General features: G+C 41.5%; 1 protein-coding gene across 21 annotated transcripts in view; it reads right to left on the bottom strand.

The window, feature by feature from the left end:
• KCNMA1 (potassium calcium-activated channel subfamily M alpha 1) overlaps window positions 1-26,631 on the bottom strand; it is a 731,255-nt gene that overhangs the window by 504,785 nt on the left and 199,839 nt on the right. For all 21 annotated transcript variants that reach the window (XM_073686045.1, XM_073686039.1, XM_073686043.1 and 18 more), the window contains exon 2: window positions 18,563-18,730. In XM_073686045.1, the coding sequence (XP_073542146.1) occupies window positions 18,563-18,730 (168 nt within the window). The remainder of the gene's footprint in view (window positions 1-18,562; window positions 18,731-26,631) is intronic.

Raw genomic sequence — 26,631 nt, 5'->3', positions numbered from 1 at the left:
CCGCCCTGATGGATCAGGGATGCAGTGGCTGTAGATTCTCACTGTTTTGTATTCACAAACAGAATTGAAGGCATTTTTGAAGCTCTTACTTTATTTATGGCTAAGATGGGAATAACTACCGTACTTTAGTACTCTGTGCTAGACACTTGACAGAGGGACTCTGTGTGTCACACTCCCCGTGAGAAATCATCTATGCGAAATGCGCGTCCGGATGGTCCTGGTGGTCCTAATATTATATTATGGGTAAGCAGTGACACTTTACTATTCAAATAATGTATGGTTTTGTCTTTCCTTACTTGTGTCAATACCGTACTGTTTATATTAATGGCAACCATCTTTAATACGTTATAGCTAAGAACACTGACCATTTACTTGGATCAACCATCCTCTTTACATGATCCTCTTTGAACTCCAGATTTGTGCAGCGTGTCTAAAAACTTTTTTAATCATGTTTAATAAAGCATATTCATATTTTATTTATGTGTGAGTGGTTTAGTGAATACCTTGGTATTCATATGTAGGTATTAGCCCATAAATATGTAGCAATCCGGTTGCATGACCGGAAAAGTATAATGTGGTCTGTTCATAGCAGCACATGCGCATCCAACTGCGCACATCAGCCACCTGACGCACAGCCATCCAGACACATCACACATGCCGGCCTACAGAGCGACCATAGACAATAGAACTAGATTGATTAACCCCTTAACAACCACTGATACGCATTAAAACGGCGGCCGCTAAGAGGCCTTATTACCTCATTGCTGTTTTAAAATGGCTATCAGGAATAAGAGAATATAGCCCCCTCCGAATCCGAAAATATCCGAAAGAACACGATAAGGGCAAGTTTTTACATGATCATCATTATTCAATGAATAATGGCGATAACATAAAAAAAAAGTGTGCCCGCTATTAAAATCCATTTCTCTATCTTCTGACATGATATACATATCAAAGGAGAGAGAAATGATGTCCCCAAACCTCCCTCAGTGCCATCCCCCGGGCCCTCCTGCTTCGTTCCCCGGCTTTCCACTTCCTCTCCTAAAAAAAACAATGGCGGGCGCATGCGCTAGTGCGACCGCCGAGATCTGCCAGGCAGCACCCGGCAACAGCAGTGAATTTTCCCATTGGTTCCTGACTTGATCATTGTGATAAAAAGCCAATAATTAGTAAATCATCCCCCCTGTGTCATCCCCTTAGCCAGGTGAATTTTTTTTCATTTTCTAATTTTTATTTCTTTCATTCTTTGCCATTAGGGTTAAGGTTAGGATTGAGCTTAGGGTTAGGTTTGGTTTTAGGGTTGGATTTAGGGTTAGGGTTGAGATAAGAGTTAGGGTTGGGTTTAGGGTTAGGGTTGGGTTTTGGGTTGGATTTAGGCCGCGTGCACACGATGCGTTTTTCATGCATCAAAAACGCATGGTAATCCGCACCCCATGGTCCCCATTGGCATTCCGCAATGTCAATGCACATGCTGCGGATTTTTCCGCAGCGTTTCTGCAGCGCTCATAAATCCGCAGCATGTTCATTAATTTTGTGGAAGCGCCGCCATTGACTTGCATTGAGACGCATAGAATCTGCGTCTGTACATTTGTACACGCGGATAATATGCGTCTCTATGTGCGGATGGTACCCAGTTCTGGAGGAGAGAAGACTCTCATCCAGACCTGGGTACCATTGTACCTGTAAAAAAAAGAATAAAATAATAAATAAAGTTTATAATCACCTGTCCGGCGGCCCCTGCAGCGCTTTTCCTTCCAGGACCTGAGATGACGTCGCGGTCATGTGACCGCAGGCTGTCTCGCGAGATGCCGGCAAGCCAGGAAGGAGCGCGACAGCACACGCGGCGGCATCGGAGGTAAGTATAGCTTTATTTTTTTATTTTTACGGTCACACTATATAAATCCATGCCGGTTGCATGGATATATACAGTGTGACCTAGTTGTCAAGCACTTTCCAAGTGATGCTATCGCCTGGAAAGTGCTTGTCAGTCCGCATGCGGAAACACATGCGTTAACGCATGTGGATACGCATGTGAATCCGCATGTATTCTGCAGGAAAAACGCATGCACAATCTGCATGCGTTTTTTCTGCCAGGGAGATGCAGAAATGCTGCAGAAATTTTCTGCTTCATTTCTGCATCGTGGGCACATAGCCTTAGGGTTGGATTTATGGTTAAGGTTGGCCTTAGGATTAGGGTTTTATCAAAAGTAAAAAAAAAAGATGACAATATGACGACTATTTTTGCATGCAAGTGCTCACTACTCCAGCTTGCATTGGATGCTCGGGTACGCACTGAGTGTTCCCAAAATGGGGACATTTGTGGGGGGTTTCTGCTGTTTAGGCACCTTAGGTCCCTGCAAATGCGACATGGTGCCTGCAATCAAAATTCAAATATTGCCCCTTTCCGTTGGTCCAAACAGAACTTTTGGACTACATGTGGGGTATTACTGCGCTTGAAAAAAAGTGGGTAACAAACTGTGGGGTCCACTTTTTGGTGTCACCTATTTCAAAAGTGAATATATTGGGGCTAAAGCAAGATTTTAAAGGTAAAACTTAATTTTCTGACAACAGTTTTGAAGTATTTGAGGGGTGCGGTTTTTAAAATGGTATCACTTTTGGAAAGTTTCTAATACATAGGCTCCTCAAAGTCTATTGAAATCTGAATAGGTCCTTAAAGAAACAGGTTTTGTAAATTTGTTGAAAAAATTAGAAATTGCTGCTAAACTTTTAACTCTTCTAACATCCGAACAAAATAAAATGAGGTATGTAAAATAGACATATGGGAAATGATATTTATTAAAGGATATATCCGGGACTTAAAAAAACATGTGCCTAAGCACTAACAGGCAGTTAGTTACTACCTACCTGCCTGTTGTGTCTGTCGCTGTTCTCCGCCAGCAGAATCACTTGTCAGAATCACTCATCAAAATCACTCGTCAAAATCACTTATCAAAATCACTTGTCAAAATCACTTTTCAGAATCACTCGTCAAAATCACTCGTCAGAATCACTTTTCAAAATCACTTATCAAAATCACTTATCAAAATCACTTGTCAGAATCACTCATCAAAATCACTTGTCAGAATCACTCATCAAAATCACTCGTCAAAATCACTTGTCAGAATCACTTGTCAGAATCACTCATCAAAATCACTCATCAAAATCACTCGTCAAAATCACTTGTCAGAATCACTTATCAGAATCAGTTCTCAGACAGGGTATTTAGCCTCAAACTGACATCATTCTGATGTTTGATTTTGATATCTGATCATGTCCTAAAATGGACACTGTACTAAGGGTTAGCTAGAACTGTGGAATGTGGATCGCACATTCTACTTATATTGCTGTAGAGTAATTAGCATTATCATATTAAATATAGTACACAGTAAAATAAATGATGAATTGGGATCTAAGAGATTATGTTAACTTCAGTCAAATATACAAAATAATACAAGATGCATTTGAATGTCATCTCTTAAACCCTCCTACTCAGTAAAATACATAAGCTTTAATTCCAGCTGCCTTATCAGTGAAGATTGTGTATGTAGGAGAACAGCTCTAATAAGCAGTTACTGTATAGACATTATTATGTACTTTGTATCTTATTAATGTTTTTCTATAAACACAATTCCCCATTATTATGCTATCATTTACATGAGTGTTTAAATAAAGAAATTAGAAACAAGGTCACTGGTTACAGATTAACAATATTACCAATACAATTGTAATAAAATATAGACAAAGAAATATCTGATTCACTTGCTGTTTTTTGATATATTCAATATAAATGATTAAGATGTTTTTTGCATCGACAGAATAGTTTACAGCTATATAAGAAGAATCACATAATCAACAGACAGACAGAGGCAGAAAGACAGACAGATACCAACAGAAGAATAAAGCAGTGCACTGTAAGCGCTAAAAAGTATGCAAACATTGAATATATGACATTTGGAATAAATAGCTGCTATATAAAATTTACCACAACAAGGTGACCTTTTTCTGATGGGACCCTAACCTAATATTTATCAAACAAGCACTGAGGTGCTGGTCAGTTTTTTGCTTTTTTCAGTATACAATTAGAAGCGGTGACTGCCTCCTTTTCTGATTGAGAACAGGATGTCTGTACAAAGTGGTCCGAGATCACATTGCAATGCACGGACTGGCCATGGGTCTCCTAACCCCATAGTGACAGTTCCATAGAGATATATGAGGCTGTCACGCTCGGGTCAGGAGAGCTGCCGGCCAGTTCGTACATTGCTGTCTAATCTCGGACCGATTTGTATGGACATCTGAAAGGCTGTTTTTAATTAGTGCTGGATCCAACCTGCTCTTAAAATTTGTAGTTTTATATCCCGGGAGAGGGAATTTTAATAAATATTAGGTTAGAGCCCCATCATAGAAAGGTCACCTTGATGGGCTCTCCTGAATTGGCCAATTTGTGAACCAAGTGCCTTCATAAGTATATTCTATATTCTATATAGCAGTAATGCAGTCCAAAGTTCATTTATTCAATGCTTGCATACATCTTAGCGCTTACAGTGTTGACTCTATTTATCCACTCTTCATGTTCTCAACCTGATGGCCTGAATATTCTAATAGATAAAGTGATATTTCCTTATGCATTCTGCCGGATATCAGTGGAATCATGTAAATCTGCATTTTATTTGGTGTGTTGATAGTTGCCCATTTTGTAGTAAACCGATTCTAAAATGAAACAAAGATATTAATATGGTTCCTGAATGCCACAAATGCTGACAAATCTTAGGGACTTATGGTATAATGCCAAGTCGTCCTTGCTACCATACCTCTTCCAAGCTGGGGAGAAAATAAAGCAAGGACAGTTTCAGTAGATGCCAGTATCACATATTATTAGGTTTCGAATAGAATATATAGCTAAGCTTTTTGTACAGTAGCAGCGGCAATATAAAAAATGAGGCAGTGAGAAGAAGAGACAGAGAATAAATGGCTAGAAATAAAAACTTAATGCATAGGATAGTAAAACCATGAGGAATAAAAATTAGAAAAAAAAAAGTTGCAGCCCATTTCTGCAAGGAGAAAATGATTAATACATCTGTGCGGCAGATTAAAGTATTGCCTGCATATGAATAACTGTCTCTGTATCAGCAGTGTGTCACTTTTAAGTTCAGCCAATTTAAATACACTGACTAATGAAGTGAGAGAAGAAGTCATCTCAGCAATCATTACAGTACTGAGAGGCTGGACTACGACGGTTCTCCTGACTCATGCCTTTCCAAGTATGAGCCCACCTCTGACAACCAGCCTCGCTTGGAACCTTCAAATATCCCTCAGAACAAAAACATGAAATTAGAAGACACAGGTCCAGTGTCACCATCACCAAGCCAAAAGCTGAGACCAAGGCAGCAGACTGCCCTGAACATTTTTGGATTTGGCCATAGAAATATTGCTGTGCCTATAGGAGGCATAGTACAGAGAAACATCATCATTTCCTACTAACCCAGTACAATAACTCTATAGTAAGAATCTAATGGGTCAGTGAGAGGTACGGGTCCCATACTCATTAAAACTGTGTGATCCTGTTTTTTCAGTTCGGCCAGCCCACCATCAAATGTGTATCAGGACTTCCCAACTCATCCCGGCAAAACGGTGTTGGAATAAGAACAATCGAGCTTGTTGAAATTTAATTATTTTACTCAAGATAGTAATTAAAAAACCCATACGCATTCCAAAGTGCAGAACCTTACCTAAGATACTGAAACACATACTGCACAAGGTCCAACAGGATGCTAGAGGAAGTATGCTCACCTATGTGAGATTTGCTACTACCAAGCACAACTCTCAGGCCCACGATGCAGAAATGCTGCATATTTTTTCCGCTTCTCCCTGGCAGGAAAAATGCATGCGGATTTTACATGCATTTTTCCTGCCAGGTAGAAACGTTTGTCAAGCATTTTTGCATGCATTTCTGCATGCGGGTTATCAAGTGCTTTTCCAAGCGATTTTAGCATCACTTGGAAAAGTGCTTGACAACTTGGTCACACTATATAAATCCATGCAACCGGTCGAGTGACCTGTCACATGACTAAATGACGTCATGGAAGGTCCTTTTACACCATCACGAGCCACCGGGGAGCCAGGATGCACCACAGAGGAGACCGCGGGACATCGGAAGGTGAGTATAATGTATATTTTTTATTTCAAATTCTTTTTTTTAACAGGTACTATGGTACCCGGGTACCATCCGCACATTGAATTGCTTAATATCCGCATGTGCACATGTAGTGATGCGGATATTATGCGATTCAATGCAAGTCAATGGCTGCAATTACGCTGCATGTCTGCAAAATTAATGGACACGCTGCGTATTTTTCCGCAATGAAAATCCGCAGAGGTAATTTCCGCAGCATGTGCACAACACATGCGGATTATCATTGGGGACCATGGGGCACGTATTACCAAGCGTTTTTTAAGCGTTTTTGCTGCGGAAATTCCGCAGCAAAAACGCTTGAAAAACGCATAGTGGGCACGCAGCCCAATTCCTTGCTTTGGGGTATGAAAATATAAGCTGCATCCATTCCCATATGTCTGGTCAGCATGCTGCCATTAAATCTAATCATGATTAATAAAAGAACAGGAGTAACACAGCTCTGCAGAAGAGCATGAAGAATCGGTGGCATCCATTCAGTGCATGTTTGGTACATATATAAAAAGTAGGGCTAGACTTTGACCACTGAACCAGTTCCTTCCTGTGCAGAGATGTATAGCCAAGCTTTTTATGTATGTACCACCAGATCCTTCCTATTGTTCAGCAGTGCTGTGTTACTCATAGTTACATAGCTACATAAGTTGAAAAGGGGCATGTGTCAAAAAAGTTCATCTTTCCTCCATTACACATTATCTATAGCTAGATTAAAAAAAAAAAGCTAGGTTACTTATAACCCAAAATAGCATCATCCAGCCTTTTATTCAGTGATGTGATATAGTGCCTGCCGTTACTATCTCATGTACCAGTGTATCCTACAGTCCAACAGCTCTAACTGTAAAGAAACCTTTCCTATTTCTATGCCTTTCACATTTAAAAGGAATCTGTCACCCCCTGGGTGATATCAGACCTCTACTATGGCCATACAGGTTATAGAAAAATAAATCTATACATACCTTTGATTGCAGAGAAAAGTGTTTTTATCACCTCTGTTGTGCACAGGCTTGTCATCCCCCGCCAAGAAATCCCCGCCTATCTGTTTATTATTCCCCGGAATCCCCACCTATGTGCTTAGTTACCATATTCCCTCCCTCCCCTGCACGTCACAGGGCCCTGAGATGTGCACTGTGCTCCCTGACTTCCCAGGCATGCACAAAGCGCCGCTCAAATAGAGCGCACTTTACTTAATCCCGGCCCCGTCTGCCTATGCATTGCGCTGCAGGGTTCTATTGCGCAGGCGCTGGGGAGTCACTGCCACTTCCCGGTGCCTGCGCAATAGAACCCTGTGGCGCAGAACACGGAGAGACGGGGCTGGGGAGGGGGGGGGATATGGTAAGAAGGAGTTGTTTTTTCATAAATTTGTAGCTCTAAAGTCATAATGAATCATTGACAACCTGATTACATACAGCATGTCACTGAGAGGATAATGATACAGAGGTGCTGTACTTGGGAACTGGTGCTTAAAAAGAAGTCAAGGGATCATCTCTCATATAGACAGACACCAGTATGAAAAATAGGTAGAGAGAAGAGACCCTGTGACACATTTAGCATTGAGAAACAGGAGCCTCTAGTATTCCCACCTATCCTCTATTTCCTATTACTCTTTGTAAAAAATAATACAGTTTTAAAGCACCTGCATCCAGAGTGTAAGATTTCCAATTTTCAGAATGCCCAGTTATGGACATTGTCATTTTTATACTTGGCTGGCATCAAATCTTTTCTCATGTACAATTACATTTATACATTCATGTGAAATAGAAAATATTGGATTTTTTGCCTTCTGAAATCAATAAGTGATGATTTCAGAAATGCAACTAAGCCTTTACGTGTCTTTGTAGGATTATTGCTATTAACAACACATTTCCTACACCATTAATTTTAGAATAATCTGCAATGTAGACACTCTTTGGGAATGTTCTAGTAAATTAAATCATATACCATAAATCAAAGCTATGAATGTCAGTAAAAATAATTGGACTGAATAAAGATGCTGCAGCATGCCTATTTGGGTCAATTGTTCCATAAATGTCATAAGAATATCATGGCTAGTCGACAGTCATTTATTGCTGAGATTCCCAAATGACAACGACATGTGCAAGGCCTCACAAGGACATTCACTGTTTGTTTTGCTATTCTGTATTGTTCCCTCTATAGGCCAAGTGTCCATAGTAGAAAACATCTGCAATTCTCTTAAATTATTACACAGTGTCACTAGAGTGCAATTAGCCTCCAAAGTTACATCAAAACCACACTAATAGAGCAAAAGACATATCTCTATTAAATAAGGCATCAATAAATTAAAAAAATAATTTTTATTACAATAATGTATATAAAACAAGTAAATTAAAATAAGCATAAGGTATCAACTGTAGCGGACAGGTAGCTAGACAAGTCAAGTATATTGTAGTAGAATCCCCTCTCCCAAAAAATGGAGATTTGTTTTGCTATTCTGTATTGTTCCCTCTATAGGCCAAGCGTCCATAGTAGACGACATCTGCAATACTCTGCAGCTTTCTGCATGGCAGAATTAGTCAGGTTATTCCCTCTTGCTGCGCTTCGCTTGGCTGTAATTGGTGTGCTTATTCTGTCTAAAGCTCTGTTGACATTTAGAAGCAAAAGGCTTCGTTTTGTGTGTTGCAAGCTATGTGAATAAAAGCAGGTATGGGGTGGCAGAGCAAAGAGCCACGAGCCAGCAGGGATCCGGATTTCACTGGAAAGGAGGCTGTTGAGCATTGAGCTGCGGGGGGGCCCCCAAACTCCTTTTGAAGCAAGAGAACCCCTTTCAAATCATAGGTCCCCTGTCCCTCTGAGTCAGACTAATTGATAAGAGCCTCGCTCTTTCAGGGCTAAACAGAGTTCTTTTATGGCAGTGAAAGAGATCTATATAACGTCTATCAATTTATTTCCAAATGTATGCCACTAATGTCTCTTCACAAAACCTCAAAACAGATTAGGCTGCTGTGGAGACATTGTGTCTTACGTCCCATGCTAACAATATATGTACTCATTTACTAGTATTGCATATTACATGCCTTTATGGCAAGTTATTAAACAGGCTTTCCAGCTAGTTCTTAAAGGGAATCTATTCCCAGTTTTATTAAGTTCTATCTGATAAAACCAATGAAAGAAACTGTGGTTAGAGCCCTGGACTGCATGCTTACTTGCACGCTTACTGGATGGCATGCAGTATTGATATAATAGATGTTTTTACCTTGGAGGGCTCAGTCCTCGGCATGCAACAAACTGCAAGTTCTATTAGCACCATCTGTGGCTGATTGACTGTTACCTCCCTATATCTCGTAAGGGCAGAAGCCTGTCAATCAGCAGAAAGGGGACACAAGGAGCCACATGAATGCTGGACTACTGAATACTGGACTCCTGATCTTCCTTTCCAAGAGCAAAACGATTATTAAATAATGTTTCTAGATTTGGAAATACCAATGTCTTAATTCTGGAGTTTCTATTGGTAAAATCAGTTTATAATCCAAGAATGAACCTTCAGTCAAATTGTCCCTAGCTCAAGTTTTGCAGCAGCATTCGGGTTATAATTTCAGGTAAGTGTAGATTATGCTGCATATTTTTTTTCTTCAATCTTGGGGTGGCATAATGTAACATGTTGATTGATAAGTCATCTACCATTCACTGTTCTACGCTAACAATTTTTCAGTCATGTTTCGTGGCACTATAGAGCTTTCTATTAAAATAAAGCCATTTTTTGCATTCTTTTTCAAGACTGTATTGCCCTAAAGACGCCGTACTAGCTAGATCCCTGTAAGAAGAATCTTACCTTATGGGAAGAACATTTCTCAAAACGATTATTTTGATACAATTGCAGAAAAAAAAAACTGCATAAATGTTATGTAAATTAACCTAATGAAATGTTTGGAATTTATTGGTTCTTGTTAGATTTAAAAAATTCCCTTCTGTCATTATATTAAATACAATTCAATGTGAGGAGAATCAATTTCCTGTTCATGAGTTTACAGTAATAATTAGGCGAATACAACATTTACATGGTCACAAGGCATTGGCTTGTTTATCTGGGTAGGAATGCTTAGAAGTGAATTTTTATGATACATGGTTATTTTTTTGTACTTATGTAAAATAGACAGTAGATAGTAATAAATATAAAAGAACATAAAACAAAACACGCATTAGCTAAAGATGATACTAAATATAATTATAAAACGAATCCTAAATTGTAATCTTCATGTGGCTGCACGCAACACATAAGAAACCCATTCTAAATTTAACAAGAGCCATACTTTCCATGTAGTAACAGTATAGGCAGCAATTGGTTTGTCCAGTTCAGACAACCATCATGGCCTTTGCATGAGGCTGACGCTTCCTGTACAAATGTTTGTCATGATACAGTTATATGAAAAAGTTTGGGCACCCCTATTAATCTTAAGCTTAATGTTTTATAAAAATTGGTGTTTTTGCAACAGGTATTTCAGTTTGATATATGTAATAACTGTTGGACACCGTAATGTTTCTGCCTTGAAATGAGGTTTATTGTACTAACAGAAAATGTGCAATCTGCATTCAAACAAAATTTGACAGGTGCATAAGTATGGGCACCTCACCAGAAAAGTGACATTAATATTTAGTAGATCCTCCTTTTGCAAAAATAACAGCCTCTAGTCGCTTCCTGTAGCTTTTAATGAGTTCCTGGATCCTGGATGAAGGTATTTTTGACCATTCCTCTTTACAAAACAATTCCAGTTCAGTTAAGTTTGATGGTTGCCGAGCATGGACAGCCCTCTTCAAATGATCCCACAGATGTTCAATGATATTCAGGTCTGGGGACTGGGATGGCCATTCCAGAACATTGTAATTGTTCCTCTGCATCAATGCCTGAGTAGATTTGGAGCGGTGTTTTGGATCATTGTCTTGCTGTGTGTGATTATACCTGACACATCTGTTCCTCTCAACTTCAGCTTCCATCTCACAGGCAGACAGGGTTGTAATATTGTTACAATACAGCAGACATCTGAGAGTAGCAAAAAATATCTTTGCAAGAAGACAAATTTAATTTCTCCTGTTCTGTGTTAGTTACTTGTAGAGATGGGCAAACCCAAACTACTTGTAGAGATGGGCGAACTTCCTCAGGTAGTCCATGTTACTTTTTGGGTTTGGCCCCCTGGACATTGGGCGTTTCCTGCGCTGTCATCTATGTGACAGCGCGGGAAACAGGGGCTCTGATCGGCAGTAAGATCGTTACCGCCAGTCAGAGCTCTGCGGGATCACGCTGTCAGATGTCATAAGCCTGCAGCTGTGACCAGCATTAAAAAGTTTACCGCTGGTCACAGGCATCGGCTGATGAGAGTACTACTCCCATCAGCCGATGGCTGCTGTTGCTGGTAACAGCGAGAGCAGGTGCCGCTGATGGGAGTAGTCATCAGCCAGTGCCTGTGCTCAAAGTAACGAAAAAAAATCAATAATTAATATGTCAATCAACCTTTCCTATAATGCGATTCTCCCTACCACTGCTGGTTGTACTCACTTGGTACGTCAATCAGCTTTTCCCATTCTGTGATTCTCCCTACAATTGCTGGCTGTACTCACTTGGTACGTCACTCAGCTTTTCCCATGATGTGATTCTTCCTACCACCTTTAAGCTAATCACTGCTCTACCCACACTTTTATTCATGATCTCTTTGTTTACTCTGCCTTTGAATTTGCTGCATCGGGCTCAATCTTAATTACCTGATAAAGATGAGCAGTAGCAAATATATTGGGAGCACTACGTCTGCAAGACATCAGTCTGCTCAGTTCACCATACAAGTGCAACATAGAAGTGTACAGCTATGAAGAAGTATACAGCTATGAATTATTCCAGAAATGAACCAGAAGGCAACTGAAAGTAACTGGATACTTAGTCACAGTAAACAATGCTTCTGTTAGTTTTTACTCTCACCCCTATATTCCTTTACTTGCTACTAACCCCCCTAATCCCTACACACTATAAGGAACTGGTCACCTCTCCCTCAATTCTCCCCATCCATCTCACTTCCTCCTCAGAACTGTAACTCAACATACAATCCTTTGTCTTCAAACACAGGGAGACCTCATGCCCTCTCCTGCTCCAACCTACTAATACTTTCACTGCTCCTCCTCAAAGCTGGCGATAGCTCTCCAAATCTTGGTCTTCCTCACCACATCCCCAAAGTCACTTGTACCTCTCATCCACAATCTATCACACATTTAAGCAACCTTTCTAACCTTATACCCATCCGCCAAGCCCCCGCTTTCCCAGTCCCTCTAACAGGAGCTCTATGGAATGCTCGCTCTGTCTGCAACAAACTTTCCTACATTCATGAACTTTTCATTACTAACAAACTTTCCTTCTTTGCCATCACTGAAACCTGTCTCACCCCCTCTGACACAGCCTCTCCAGCTGCACTTTCATACGGTGGATTCCATTTTTACAACACCCCATGCCCCAGTGGCAAGAATGGCGGAGGAGTTGATTTTCTCTTGTCAGATAATTGCTCCTTCTGCCATATCTCACTACTGCCCTCCGTTACTCTTCCCTCTTTTGAGGTGCACTGTGTGCGCATCTACTCCCCTTCCAACCTCCAACTAGCTGTCATTTACCGCCCCCCGGGGTCACTTTACCACCTGGCTACTTCATTTCCTTTCTGCTGAAATCCCCAATATCATCATGGGTGACTTCAACATCCCCAATGACACTTCCCACTCAGCTGTCTCTAAGCTTCTAACACTTACTTCCTCCTTCAGCCTTGCTCAGTTATCTTCCACAGCCACTCACAAAGATGGCAACACACTGGACCTCATTTTCACCCGCCTCTGTTCCCTATCTAACCTCACTATCTCACCTCGCCCTCTTTCTGATCACAACCTACTTACATTCTCTTCCCTCTCCTCTCCAGATCCACAATCCCCAGTCCACAAACTTGCACACTGTCATAAAAATATTAAGAAAATATTAACAATTTCTCCCAAACTCCTCTTGCCTCCTCCCCTATAGTAATTGTTAAAAGAGAAGAGCTGACACTTTGGCCAGTGGCGTCTATGCAAATTAACACACAAAGAGAGGTAGCAAATTCTAGCAGTAAGGGTGCTACCAACCCAATTAAAATGCGAGGGCAGTTTCCTCTGACACAGGACTGCGATAATTTACACCTGGGTGAGGAGGAAAGCTCGTTTAGGGTTCAAAGTTACTCCCAATATTCCTAGAGCTTCAAAGGGAATTCAACAGACATCTTTAGTTGGGCCGGCGCCGATACAGAATATGGAATATCTCAAGTTCCATATGTCTGATAATAGCGGGACCTATATTTTTAGTGGCAGGGTCAACCAAGGAACAATATGCTTATTTTTCCGTAGCTGTGAGCCCCTCCAGGGAGCTGTGGCGCAAAAGTACCATAATAACAGATCATAGCTATGCCATGTGTAGTCTCTATGGAAAGGTAAATTCATAATAAAAAATATGGTATCACTTTCAGGCTTCTGCGATCCACCAGTGAGGAGTTATCGAAGAAGTTAGAGTTTTTAATAAAAACATGAAAAGTGGAGCCCAGCCCACATGATGTCAGCACAAGGGGCGTGTGGGCAGGTCCCCTCTTCGGCAAAAAAGATCCAACTGAAAATTGATCCATATTCATTTCCTGAGGGGTATAGAGACTATAAGCAAAGGATCACGTTCTATAATTGTAGCATCGGCGTCTCTGCCTCCTGCCTGGCAGAGACGCCGTCCCCCTTACCGCCGCGGTCCTGCCCCGGAGTCCTCTGGCCTCCCTGCAGCTGCTGCTGGTCCACGCAGCTTCCCTGGCCCTGTGCTTAAGGCGCGCGCACGCTCCCGCCCTCTTAAAAGGGCCGCACGCGCCGTCCTAAGAAGTCCCCGGCCAATGGCCGGAGGACTTCCCCTATAAAAGGCACGTCCTCCAATATGGAGGTGCCCGTGCAAGATTGTTGCTCTGTATGTTAAACTCTGCTTCAGCCCACAGGTCCCGCTGCCTGTCTGACTACCAGTCTAGTCCGTCTATCAGTCCAGTCTGCCAGCCTGATTACCAGTCCAGCCCAACAGTCTGCTTACAGCCCAGTCCGCTAGTCTGTCTATGGGCTTGGCCAGTCCGCTTATCCAGAGCCTCCACCTGCTACCTGTCTCCACCTGCCAAGGACACTCTCCAGCCCGATGGTCTGCCTCCGGTCAAACCCGCTAGTCTGTCTATGGGCTAGGCTAGCCTTGGAGAATTTTCCTGTTACCTGGAGGCTCCTGCCTGCACCTGCCGTGTATACCTGACACCCAACCTAGAGGCTCCCGCCCATCACTTGCCGTGACCACCTGACAGCCTACCTAGAGGCTCCTGCCCGTCACTTGCCATGACCACCTGACAGCCTACCTAGAGGCTCCTGCCTACACCTGCCATGTATACCTGACAGCCTACCTAGAGGCTCTTGCCTGTCACTTGCCGTGACCACCAGACAGCCTACCTAGAGGCTCCTGCCTGCACCTGCACCTGTTTCTTTTGTCCTGTAATTGCTCCCTCCCCCAAAGCGATATACACTACCAGAAAGCAGGCGTCCGGCCAGGCCTGTATTATAGTTCAAACTCGGCCGGTGGTGGCAGCGAATAATATTAATTGGGCTATTGTGAAGCTGGCAGTAACTGTATGGGACGTATACACATATTCCATGAATTGGAATCTGGAGGTGTGACGCCATACACTTTCTGCTCGCTTGCCGATAGCTACGTAGTGAGTAGTAGGGATCATGTGCTCGCGAACCCCTGCTCAATCCTGCGAATTCTTGACAAAATGACGGTAGCAGTGGAATATTGTGTGATCTCCCCGGTGTCGTCCCTGTGAAACCCTGACAACGTGACGGCAGAGGAGGGATATTGTCTGATCTCCTCGGTGTCGTTCCTGACACACACCCTCGCAGAAATCTCAAACACCTTCACTTACATTCACTCTCTGAATCCCTTCTCCCTCTTACAGACACAAATTCCTTACACGATGCAGATGCTGCTGCCGCTTTATATATCACCACAACTGCTGCAGCTCTAGAATTGGTCGCCCCCCCTCACACATACCAAAGCTCGCACAATCAACAGGCAACCCTGATACACCAGCCTGACTAAAGAACTGAGACGGGCTTCCAGGGTTGCTGAGCGGAGATGTAAAAGGTTCCACTCCAATGAGCACCTCATCGCATTCAAACAGTCCCTAATTAGTTTCAAGTACACACTCACTGCAGCAAAACAAACCTATTTTTCATCTCTCATATCCTCCCTGTCTCACAACTCTAAACAGCTATTCAGCTATCTCCTCTATATATCTGTGACCTAGGTACTTACCTGCTTGCAACCGCCGATCCTCACAAGATCTTTTTCTCTACTCCCCTCTTATCTCATCTTCCAACAATAGCATACAAGATTTCTCCCATGCATCCTCCCTACTCTAAAACTCTCTACCCCAACATATCAGACTCTCGCCTACTGTGGAAACCTTCAAAAGAAACCTGAAGACCTACCTCTTCCGACAAGCCTACAACCTGCAGTAACCCTCGTTCTACCATACCTATGCAGGAACAGCTCTGCCCTCACCTACAGTACCCTCACCCATCCCTTGTAGATTGTGAGCCCTCGTGTGCAGGGTCCTCTCTTGTTTTTGTTCAAATTATTGTACTTATTGTTTGCTATGTATACCCCTTTTCATATGTAAAGTGCCATGGAATTAATGGTGCTATAATAATAATAAATAATAATAATAATAGGGTGTACTGCCGCGCTTACATCTAGAGCATAGAAATGAACGCCAGTATCTATGAATATTAAAAGCTACCCACAAGTTGCTTTCACTTTTCACAAGGTGAAAAAATGTCCAGACTCCTGTATTCAGAGTGGGGCTCTTGACAAGTGAACCCCTCCTATAGTGAGGTGAGCGGCAAGCGGCGAAACTTCTGTCCGGAGTACGCCGCGATTAGCGGGCCACCTGCCACGCACAGCGAGAGGACATTTTCGGGAGGACGCTCCCGCATCACACCCCAGCAACAGGACGCAATCTTGGATTCAAGCACCATGCAGGAGGTCAGACCAAACCACACAAGCATCACGCAGGAGGACGGACCAAACCACACAGGTACTCCAGCACTTGGGTTCCACCCAATTTTGATATTCATTACATTTGAGTGCACAAAGTTCGCGGTCTTCTGCTGGTGCTCTGTCCCTGAAGAAAGCTCCCCCCACTCATGTCCTTCAACCTCCTGGGTATACCCACTCCAACTATAGAAGGGGTCCATATTACAGCCTGTATCTGCCTCTAAAAATTTTGGGAATAGCAGAGCTCCGCCTGAAAAACCTGTTAAATGTCGCTTTCAAACTCTAACAGCAGCATTTAACACGTGCCAGCATGGGAGTGCGCCCGTGATCGCGGGTCGCCAATGGGTTGCTATGACAGCAGGTGGCAATGCAATGCTATGGCAATGGGGAACAAGCTTTCAGGATCTTAATCCCTTCATGATATGCGCCATATATGTACGGTGCAAGTCGAAAGCGGATGTATGGAGCGGGCTCATGGGATGAGCCTACTCCATATTTGGTAGGTGATGGCTGTGTAATAAAGCCTGTATCTACCTCCAACAATTGTCGGTGGAGCGGAGTAGAGGCTGCAGTTGTTAGCCTGTTAAATGTTGCTATTTCAAACACCATCATTTTTTATATATCTTCAAGGGGGTACATGGGCAACACTTCCATCTCCTTACATGGATAACGTTTCTCCTTATGGAGAGTGACACACCATCTCTGGCACGTCAAGGTAAGGAGGCTTATTCGCCATGCAATGCTCCTCTGGGAAATTTAATATGCAAATTGCCTCTTCAGAGAAAAAGAGGACTTGTACTCTATAGCGCCACCTATTGGAAGCAGCAATTCTACAAGTCACAATCAACCCTTTAAGTCCTCTTTACCTGCAGTATGCTGATCATTTCCAATATCATGTCCCCAACACGTGTGCTAAATTAAATATAAAGTGACCAACCCCTTTAAATCAAAACAATTCTGCTAATACATATTATTAGTTATATTTCTGTACAAATATGAGAATCACAGATCTGTGTGCAGTATCTCGGTGATGTTTTCAGATGTTTTCTCATTTATGCTGAGCATGCTGCATCTGTCCCATCACAGTACGCTCTGATTGCTGTGGCACTGGGGTGCGGGCACAATGCAATGTTTATGGGTCTGCTCTCTTTTATCAGGAGACTTTAAGGAACTTTTCAATTAAACATAAAAAAAAAATGTAATTTCATTTACGATATGTCTCGGTGCACAAGACATCAGGTGACAATGATTTTTCATTTGAGGTGATATCATAAGCAATTATAATGAAAAGTGATACATGTATGTCATTAGAATTTATCTTAAATCTAAAAAATCTATTTGGTGTGGTATATACATACAAGTCATTGATGATAATGTACTGTAAGAAGATGCTTCATGTCCAATAAAATACTCAGTTTATAGAACCTGACAACTTATGTGACAAGTGAGGCAAGTTTCCTGGGCAATAGATGTCAGAAGAACTGTTTAAAAGTGCTTATTCACGTAACTATTTTATTATGAAATTATATTATTTTACAGGCATTTGTGTTATGTAAAAATGCCATAATAACCCTTGTACAATTCTCTGAAGTCAGTCTCTTCCTTTATGTTTGGAGGAATGTTTTGTGTTTTTTATATCCAAATTGTAAAAATCATGAACTATGACTGATACGTATTGATGACAAGAATGTTTTTTACAGAACATGATAGCTACAGAAAATACTACAACTAATGTAAAGAATTTGTCACTTGGTTGCATGCCCGCTTAAAACTCATTTTACTATTTGCCCGTTCATGGAATGATTGCCAGTCTTCTTAGACAGGCCGATTGTTGGGAACAAGCATTCTGATAATCGTCTAGTCTAGATGGACCCTAAGAAACTTTATACTTTTTATTATTTTTTTCATGTTCATATCTAATGTATGTTTATTACTCTGTATTTGATGTAATATGGAAAAAAGTGAGAAAAATAAAAATCAATGGATTGAAAGTTAGTAAAAAGTCATATAAAGTGGAAAACTACAGAATAATCTCAACGACTCTCTGCGCCGAAAAAGTGTTTCCTTTATGACTTCTGGCTGCCTAGGTAAACTTTTCGTCTGAGAGACACATTCATTGTGTCTAATTTATATTGGAACAAGTCTGCCCTCTGAGGTGCCGGCTCATAGTGGTTAGTTTGACAGCAGTTACCATCAAAAAGTCTCTGTTTCTCTCTAGAGGGCAAGTTTTAAACTTTTGAAAACTGCCTAAATTAGAACATTTTAAAGGTAACATTTTTAAAAATATCAGCAGAGCCAAGAACACTTACCAACACACGGCCTGTTAACGTCTGAGCTGAAATCATCACACCCGCCCAGTCTTTTACAGATGTCATCCAGCCCACCTCCGCAACAGCAATCTCTTCTTTTTCATCTGTTGGCTTGTAGTCTCCATCGTTTCCCTGGGTGCTGACTGTATTTGCAACTTTTTGTACCTCCTGAAAGAAAGGGTAACATTTAATTGTAAGGCAGAAAAATGAAAAATAGTGTACAGAACATTACCAACATCCATCAAGAAAACACTACGAAAGAGAAAACATTTAAGAAATGAAAAGCATAACTCAGCAAACAGTTCCGTTATATTGGCACAAATGGCACCAGACAGACCTATTGACTATAATTGGGCTCATCTACAGCAAAAGCCTAAGGCCAGAGTCACACACCCGTGTTTTGCGGCTTCATAGCCTTATATGAAATTGTCAAGTTGGAGTCAGGAGACCCTTGGCTGGTCCAACCATCATGGTCTGTACTCGGGCTGTGATACACGGATGTATGAATCTGGCCTAAGTAGGTGAAAGCTGCTCTCTTGACTTGAATTATAGGCTTAATTTATACACCTTCTCTGTCACAGTGTCCCCATATCCTGTCAATGTGCTCCTTATAAGGGCCCACACCGGATGTAATTGCTGAAGTTGGCAGATAAAATACACCACAAATTAAAGACTTTGGCATTTGAGGCAAATTATCAATTCTGCAATATAAAGTAAAATCAATGATTAAGGAAATTCCACAAGTGATACAGAATTTCTCCAGATTTGAGTCAAAAACCTTAGTATTAAAATTACCATTTATTTCCATTTATATACAAAATCTAGGATAAGATCAATGAGCAAATACCCTGCAGTAAGTAAATAAATATTAATAGTATATGTAAATAACACAGGGCACTTGGTTGGCACTATTTTGATCAAAAAAGCGTAAAAGCCATCCAACCACTACAAGGTGTACCTAATCGGGATGATCCCTAACTGTAGTATTTTACCCCGCTATGTGCCAGCAGGCATCAGCATAGACTGGGGCAGGGCAGGACTCAGGCCTGACAGTTTTGCTCCTGCCAAAAAGGGAGGCCACACCCCTGTATGTACAAAGTATGTGTGAACAAAGTACAAAAACCTAAAGGAAAACCAAAGAAATGGGCCGGTACATGGAAAATGCCATGTGACGGCTGTCAGATGAACATCTCCAACATTAATATTCACATTTATCGTGTCAAAATATGCAAGTTTATATCAATGCAAAGAGTAAAAAAGAGTCTGATGGCAGCTTATCTCCTCTAGGGACAAGAGGTCAGGAACCTTAAATTTAACATGCCAGATTCTGTTTGTATGCTGTTATCAGGCCACAGTAAAAACTAAATTAAATGACCCAGCCAAAATCAGCAGGTTTAGACAGGGCCGGTATTAGAGTTTTAGAAAAAATGAGGCCCTGGGCAAAAAATAAAAGTGGGACCCAAAATTCTTCACCCACATTTTAATATTACTAGTATGTCCATCAACCATAGCCTGTCAAATAGGACACGTGAATGATACCTGGCAATCATGCATCCCGCCAGGTTTGTATAGATATGACATCATTAGCTCACGTCACCTCCCGATACAACAATGAGCGATGCCGGACAAGTCCTTTAAGTTTAAGTCAAAAGATTCACTTAAAGGAGTTGTCTGGTGAAAACAAATTATTCCCTAGCAATAGGTGAAAGGTTATTGATTTGTGGGGGTCCAACCTCTAAGACCTGCACCAAAAGGCAGAAAAGGGATCTTTTATCCCTATTTGAATGAAGTAGCAGTACATATATGCGACCTGTGCTCCATTTATCTCCTATGGGGCTGCCGACCTTTGCGCTTGTCTTTTTCTGACAGGCTTATAGAGAATGAATGGATTGACAGACAGGCATTCCCTGTTCTGACTATTGGTGCGGGTTTCACTGGAAAATCCCTTTAACTTCCTAATACCATATGTGTTAGTCCTTAGCTGTTTTGGGCCTTAAGGGCACAGTAACTCACGGAAAAGTAAGTCATGGAAAATGGGGACACACTATGGCCAAAAGATATTATGTTATATGTGTTGCAATAAATAAGTTAAATCTATAGATAATTCTAATAAAAAAAATATACGCAGTTTCTTAGCATAGAATAGCAAAATTTTACTGATGATAGTATTCAACCATGCAAAGTTTTACATAGCAGTGTGTGAAAACTATAGGTACATACTGGGTAGGTTATGTCCTGATATTGATCCAACAGCTGTCGGGACACAGTTTAAATATAAGGTTGTCAATATGGGTCGCCGGCTCCTGGACAGTGGAGAAGGCAGAGCAGAGGTGAGCAGGGCCACCATCCGGGCATTACTGTCCTTACTGCTGTATAGGGCAGAAGTAAAGAGGGAGAGCCCGGACTGTATCACTGTATTACCTGTACACTTACACTATACACTGTATACTATGTACAAAGCTCTTGTGCATAATAGCACTTATGGTAATATTAGTATTGTATTTTATTATTAATGATCAGTATTGTAGTATTCGGTCACTATGTGGTGGTAATATGTGATCTGGTCATGGTGTGGCAGTATTTGTTCCTTGTATGTGGTATTATTTGTTTACTATGTGGTGGTAATATGTGATCTGGTCATGGTGGGACAGTATTTGTTCCTTGTATGTGGTATTATTCAGTCACTATGAGATGGTAATATGTGGGCTAGTCATGGTGTGGTGGTATTGGTTCCTTGTACATGGTATTATTGATCATCATGTGGTGGTAACATGTGGTCTAGTCATGGTGTGGCGGTATTTCTCCCTGGTACATGGTATTATTCAGTGACTATGTGTTGGTAATATGTGATCTGGCCATGGTGTGACAGTATTTGTCCCTTGTATGTGGTTGTGAAGGATCCGCACCTCGTCTGATGTCATGTCAGAAGGATCACGTTATGCGGTCTCCCCACTTTCACCAATGTGACATTCTGCAACCCCTAGGGACACATAAGGTCAGCTTGGTACAGTTTTACACAGACACCCCCTGTCCACACGGGCCCAGGGAGGAATGGGGAGTGAGAGGATGTGGCCCACGCTGTCACTGATGTGGGACCACTCTCACCCACAACCCTGACAGGCTGAGAGGCCCCTTTCACTAGCACCAGCACCAGCGAAACAGTGCCTGGTCAGCCCGGTAGGACTGTCACCAGTTTCCTGTTCGATATAAGCCCGGTCCATTAACAGGATTATATCAGACCAGAAACCAGCCCCGGTAGCATAAAAAGTTAAACCGAGAAATGGACGTGTGGATTCGTGGGTCGAGATAAAAGAGCAGCCCAAGGTTAAATTATATATTTAATTGCCTTAAGGGCACGCTAGACAATACAATATATATAAACAATGGTTACACATATACTATGGTCAGATATGCAAATACAGGTGAAGTACAACAGATATATGCAGATGGATCATGTCAATTATTGGTGTGATGCTTGACCATGTGTGCACTGGGTTGCGGGAGGCATGGGATGCCAGCTGGGTCCTAGGTCCTTCACAGCACGTTACTCAATGTGACCCCCCTTTCAAAGCGGACTACATGCATCAGAGAGAGAGGCTATATAGCCTTACACTAGCCTTTATCCCCTTTGGGTCACTCCCCTGCTGCCCTCTGGACTGAACCTAAATACCCTCCCCTTATCTCTAACATCTAAAAGCTCGAAAACTTAAGATGGACTATAACTCCTTAATGGACGGTCCTAGGGAGGCGGTTTTGGTGCCATCGGATCTGGCCGAGCCCCTGCTATGTGTTAAGGCCAAACACAGCTTTGCTATCTGGGTTCTACTAGCTGTTCTATGTATCTCCATACCCCTGGGTGATAGAATGGGTCTAGATCCAGGCGGGCGTTCGTCATGTTCTGGGGATATCGGAAATATACACGATGTACGGCTAGGACGTATAGTATATTCATATTCTCCTTATGAAATAATAGCTGACTCAACAAAGCAGTTTAGACTGCATGGCATCCACATGGTCAGCAAGAATTTTGTTCTGAGAGTAGCTGGCTCAAGGTGTGAGATCTGACACTCACAGCCTTTTGATGCTTGACCCCCCTGCTGCTGCTAGGTATTCAGTTACAGCTGCACACTGAAGGGGTTTTTATAATCCCATGCCAAATAGGATACAAATGATTGACATGAAATTATATCTCCAATATTCTTCACAGTGGTAACATTGGTCGTTTTAAAAAATGTATGTGACACATTCCCTTAAAGAAAAATAAATAAAAATATACCTAAAAAGAGTATTGGATATTTTAAGAAATGTTTAATAGGTTAGAGTAGAGTAGGACCCCGCCAAAAGATTCTACCTGTGGTGTCTGCTTAAAAAATACTTTGGCCAAAATAAAAGCTGCTGGCTATGTATGTGATATGGTGTTCAATGGGAACTGTTAATGTGCAATTGGTGAGGATGGGGTGCAGAAGTGGAGTTTTTCCAAAAGTGGGCTGTGGGACTGTGGAAGATTCGAGGGGTGGAGGCGGAGCTGAGGTAGAGCTTGGGCAGAGTCTCAAGGGAGGCTCGAAAATTTTGCCAGTATGGGGCCCTGAAAATCCTGGTGGCAGCCCTGGAGGTGAGCAGTGCTGACCCTTGATCTCTGCTACTACAATAAAGCTACAAATAACTGGATATGCTTTGCTTATCCCTCTGTCTCTTGTCCTGCTGTGTATTGCCCAGTTCAGTGTTATCTGTAGCTCCATCAAGGGCAGATGTCAGAGCACTGCTCATCTCTACAGTCTCGGGATCTTCTGAAGTGAACAGTGCGCTCCCGACATCTGCCTGCGATGGAGTTACAGATGACACTGGGCAGCAGGCACTCAGTAAGACAAGAGGCAGAGAGATCAGCACATATCTGCCACTTCTCTCCTGCATGCTCCTGCCCCGTGCCGCACTGTCTAGTGTTATCTGTATCACAAGTGCAGAGATCAGGACCCACTGAGGGCTTGTGCTTCAGCTCTTCTGTCTAGGTGCTGTCTATGCCTGTACATGCAGCACTGCACTGAACTTCAGCGTGTGAAAACTCATTAAAGCAGTAGAGTAGAGATCACAGCAAGGGGTCCTTCTGTAGATGGGGGCCCTGAGCAATTGCCCATAACCCCCCTAGAATAGGCCCTGGGTTTAGATGATGTTTGTTTGACTGCCCAGTGAGACTTTATATTACTTTTCCCACAGTGGCAATGTATGGGGCAGTGGTACTCTTTGCAGAGTCTTGTAAATGATGGGCAAGCACAGATGGTAACGTTACTCACCAACCATTATGCTCAAAACCTGGGAGCTAGGGGAGGTGTCACAAAGAACAGTGGACAGATAAGTACTATTTAATTCTACATTTTGGGTCCCAACCAGTTCTTAGTATGTTCCATGTTGGTCAGTAATGACTGATGTGACGATGCACGTGGTTGTCTGAAACCACAACATGTCCCAAAGATGAACTGATCTTGTGAATATTTATGTAGTAAGCTAAGACTTATAGCTACAGAGATTAGGAATAATAGGGAACCATTTGTACTGGTGAACTAGTGTTGAGGGGGCTCAAAGATCCTCTGTCATATAAGTACACACCTGGAAATGTAATTGGCAGGTAGAAGCACTGAGGTCAGATTCATTGGGTTATGCCACTGTTTAAAACAGTTTCTACATTTTTTATGTGTTGTAAACAACATATATACATTTTCAATGCTTTTAGAAAAAACAAACTTTAAATATTATAAAATAAATATATACATATATGGCATATTTAGGTATTATCAAACTCCGTTGCCAAACAGTATTATAAAAGTCCTATAATTTTTGCTAAGTCTCAAGTCAACAGACTTTTCTTCTTGTTGCATATTCTGTAACTATCACATAAAACATTACTAAAAAATAAGATATGAATTTTAAAAACAAGTTATTCCTTTGTAGAGTGTATTCCTTTTATTGAATCACCATTTATATTGTTAAATGAACCTGTAGGTCTTGCAATGAATAAGCTCAGTCGTTCTCGATCACTACATCCTATTCGTCCACGTGAAGGTTAGAAAAGCTCCATGATTAGCGGGAGCCTAATTTTTCCCATCTCATTTCTCTGTAATCCAGGCACACATCAATGATAAATTGATAAAGCAGATGGGATTTTCATGTAAAGAAACAAGATCTTTGCAATGCAATTGTGCACTATATATTCCTTCCTTTTTATAATCACTAGGGGACAGAAATCTGGGCATCCTAGAGCTCACTCCTAGAGCTCACTTTAGTGAACAGTAACAAGGACAATAAAAGTAATGATGCCACCGACTATGGAGGCAACAATTCCTATTAATACATTTTATTTCATTCTAGGTGATTCTATTTTATTAGTAATACCCCTTAAAAAATTCTTTATAGTCTGAAATTATTCAGGTTGTTGAACTTAAATCTAAGATAAAAACCCTGCAGTAAATAAATAAATAATAGTGATACATGTAATTAACACAGGGTTCTTGGTTTACTTGGTTGGTTTTAATCAAAAGAGCATAAAAGCCAACCAACCACGACAAGGTGTACCCAATCGGGACGGACTCTAACTCTTGTAGTTGATCTCACTACTTGCCAGCAGATCTTAAAATAGACAGGAGAAGAGCAGGACCCAGACCTAAATGATTTGCACCTGCCCATGGAAAGCTATATAAACATGATGTACAGTCCAAAAAGGGGGAGCCACACCCCTGTATGTGCAAAGTACAAAAACTAAAGCAAATCCGTCTGTACTGAGGCCCACTGGCACATAGCGAGGTGAACTACAAAAGTTAGGGTCCATCCTGCTTAAGTACACCTTGTTGTGGTATGATGGCTTTTACGCTATTTTGATCAAAATAGTTTCAACTAAGTACCCTATGTTATTTACAGGTACTATTACTATTTATTTATTAATTTACTACAGGGTATTTGTTCATTATGTTTTTATCCTAGGTTTTGTCTGTTAAATGGCCACGGTGTGAATATGCACCTACATATTGTACTTACACTAACATGTGTTCCGGTGGAGCTTGTAAACCTTACCTTAAGCCTACATTCACACATCCATTATACACGTCCGTGTGCTGTCTGTTGTTTTGAACAGCCATATACTGACCCATAGAGTTTAATTGATCTACAAACATACACATTTTAAATACGGATATGTGTGTCTGCTCCATGAAACTCAGAGGATGGCTACTTCGCCACTATCAGTATTTGGTTAGTATTTTTCCTCAGTATTTGTAAGCCAAAACCAGGATAATAATGATGTGCACAGATCCACCACAGGGAATGTTCATCGGCCAGAGTAAATAGGCCATTAAAGGACCATTGATTGACTTGCAACTAGTGGATTGGCTGTTGTTGACACATGTAAATGTGCCATAAGTGTATCCAGCCATTAGGAGCAGGTCTAAATAGACATGTGAATGACTTAAAAAAAGGCCAGGGAACATTATGTACATTTTCTAATACTGTCACAACTAGCATCACTCCACGACCTTTATTTTATAAATCTAAATTTGATGCGTGTCAGAAATCTGTCACACAATATTGAGTAACAGTAGAGACACACAAAGCAGCCCTAGAATAATTGAGGTGCACATGCAATCTGGCCAAACCACCCTGACATGCGTCCTTACGGCACGCTTGCTTTAATATTCAAACTGATAGCGTTATGGTTCTGCAGGTGAAACATTTATCTGCTAAACCATATGGACATTAATAATTCCAAAACTGCACTGATTTTTTGTAAAATCAGCCACATTTTAGTCAATTCGTGAGCCTTTTTATAATTTGATATTTTTTAACCACCTAAGGGCTCTAGTGTTTTAGGCCTGCAGGGTTTGCCTCCAGTACCTATTTGATCAATATATAAAAGGAGCTTTGCAGGAAACATGCCAGAAAGACTAAAAAGAGGAGAGTTGGCTGGCATTTTAATTATACATTCTGCATGTGTTGTAACATTTTTATTGTGAGTAGAAGTGTTAAAACCTCTTCCATTCCTATATTATGGCGCAGGTTTAATGTCCCATTATGCAATGTACATGTCC

The sequence above is a fragment of the Phyllobates terribilis genome, unplaced genomic scaffold (assembly GCF_046119375.1).
Source record: "Phyllobates terribilis strain yellow unplaced genomic scaffold, ASM4611937v1 Scaffold_5__5_contigs__length_657084704, whole genome shotgun sequence".
NCBI lineage: Eukaryota > Metazoa > Chordata > Amphibia > Anura > Dendrobatidae > Phyllobates > Phyllobates terribilis.
Note: the sequence above shows the minus strand (reverse complement) of the source record. Positions and strands in the feature narration are given on the sequence as shown.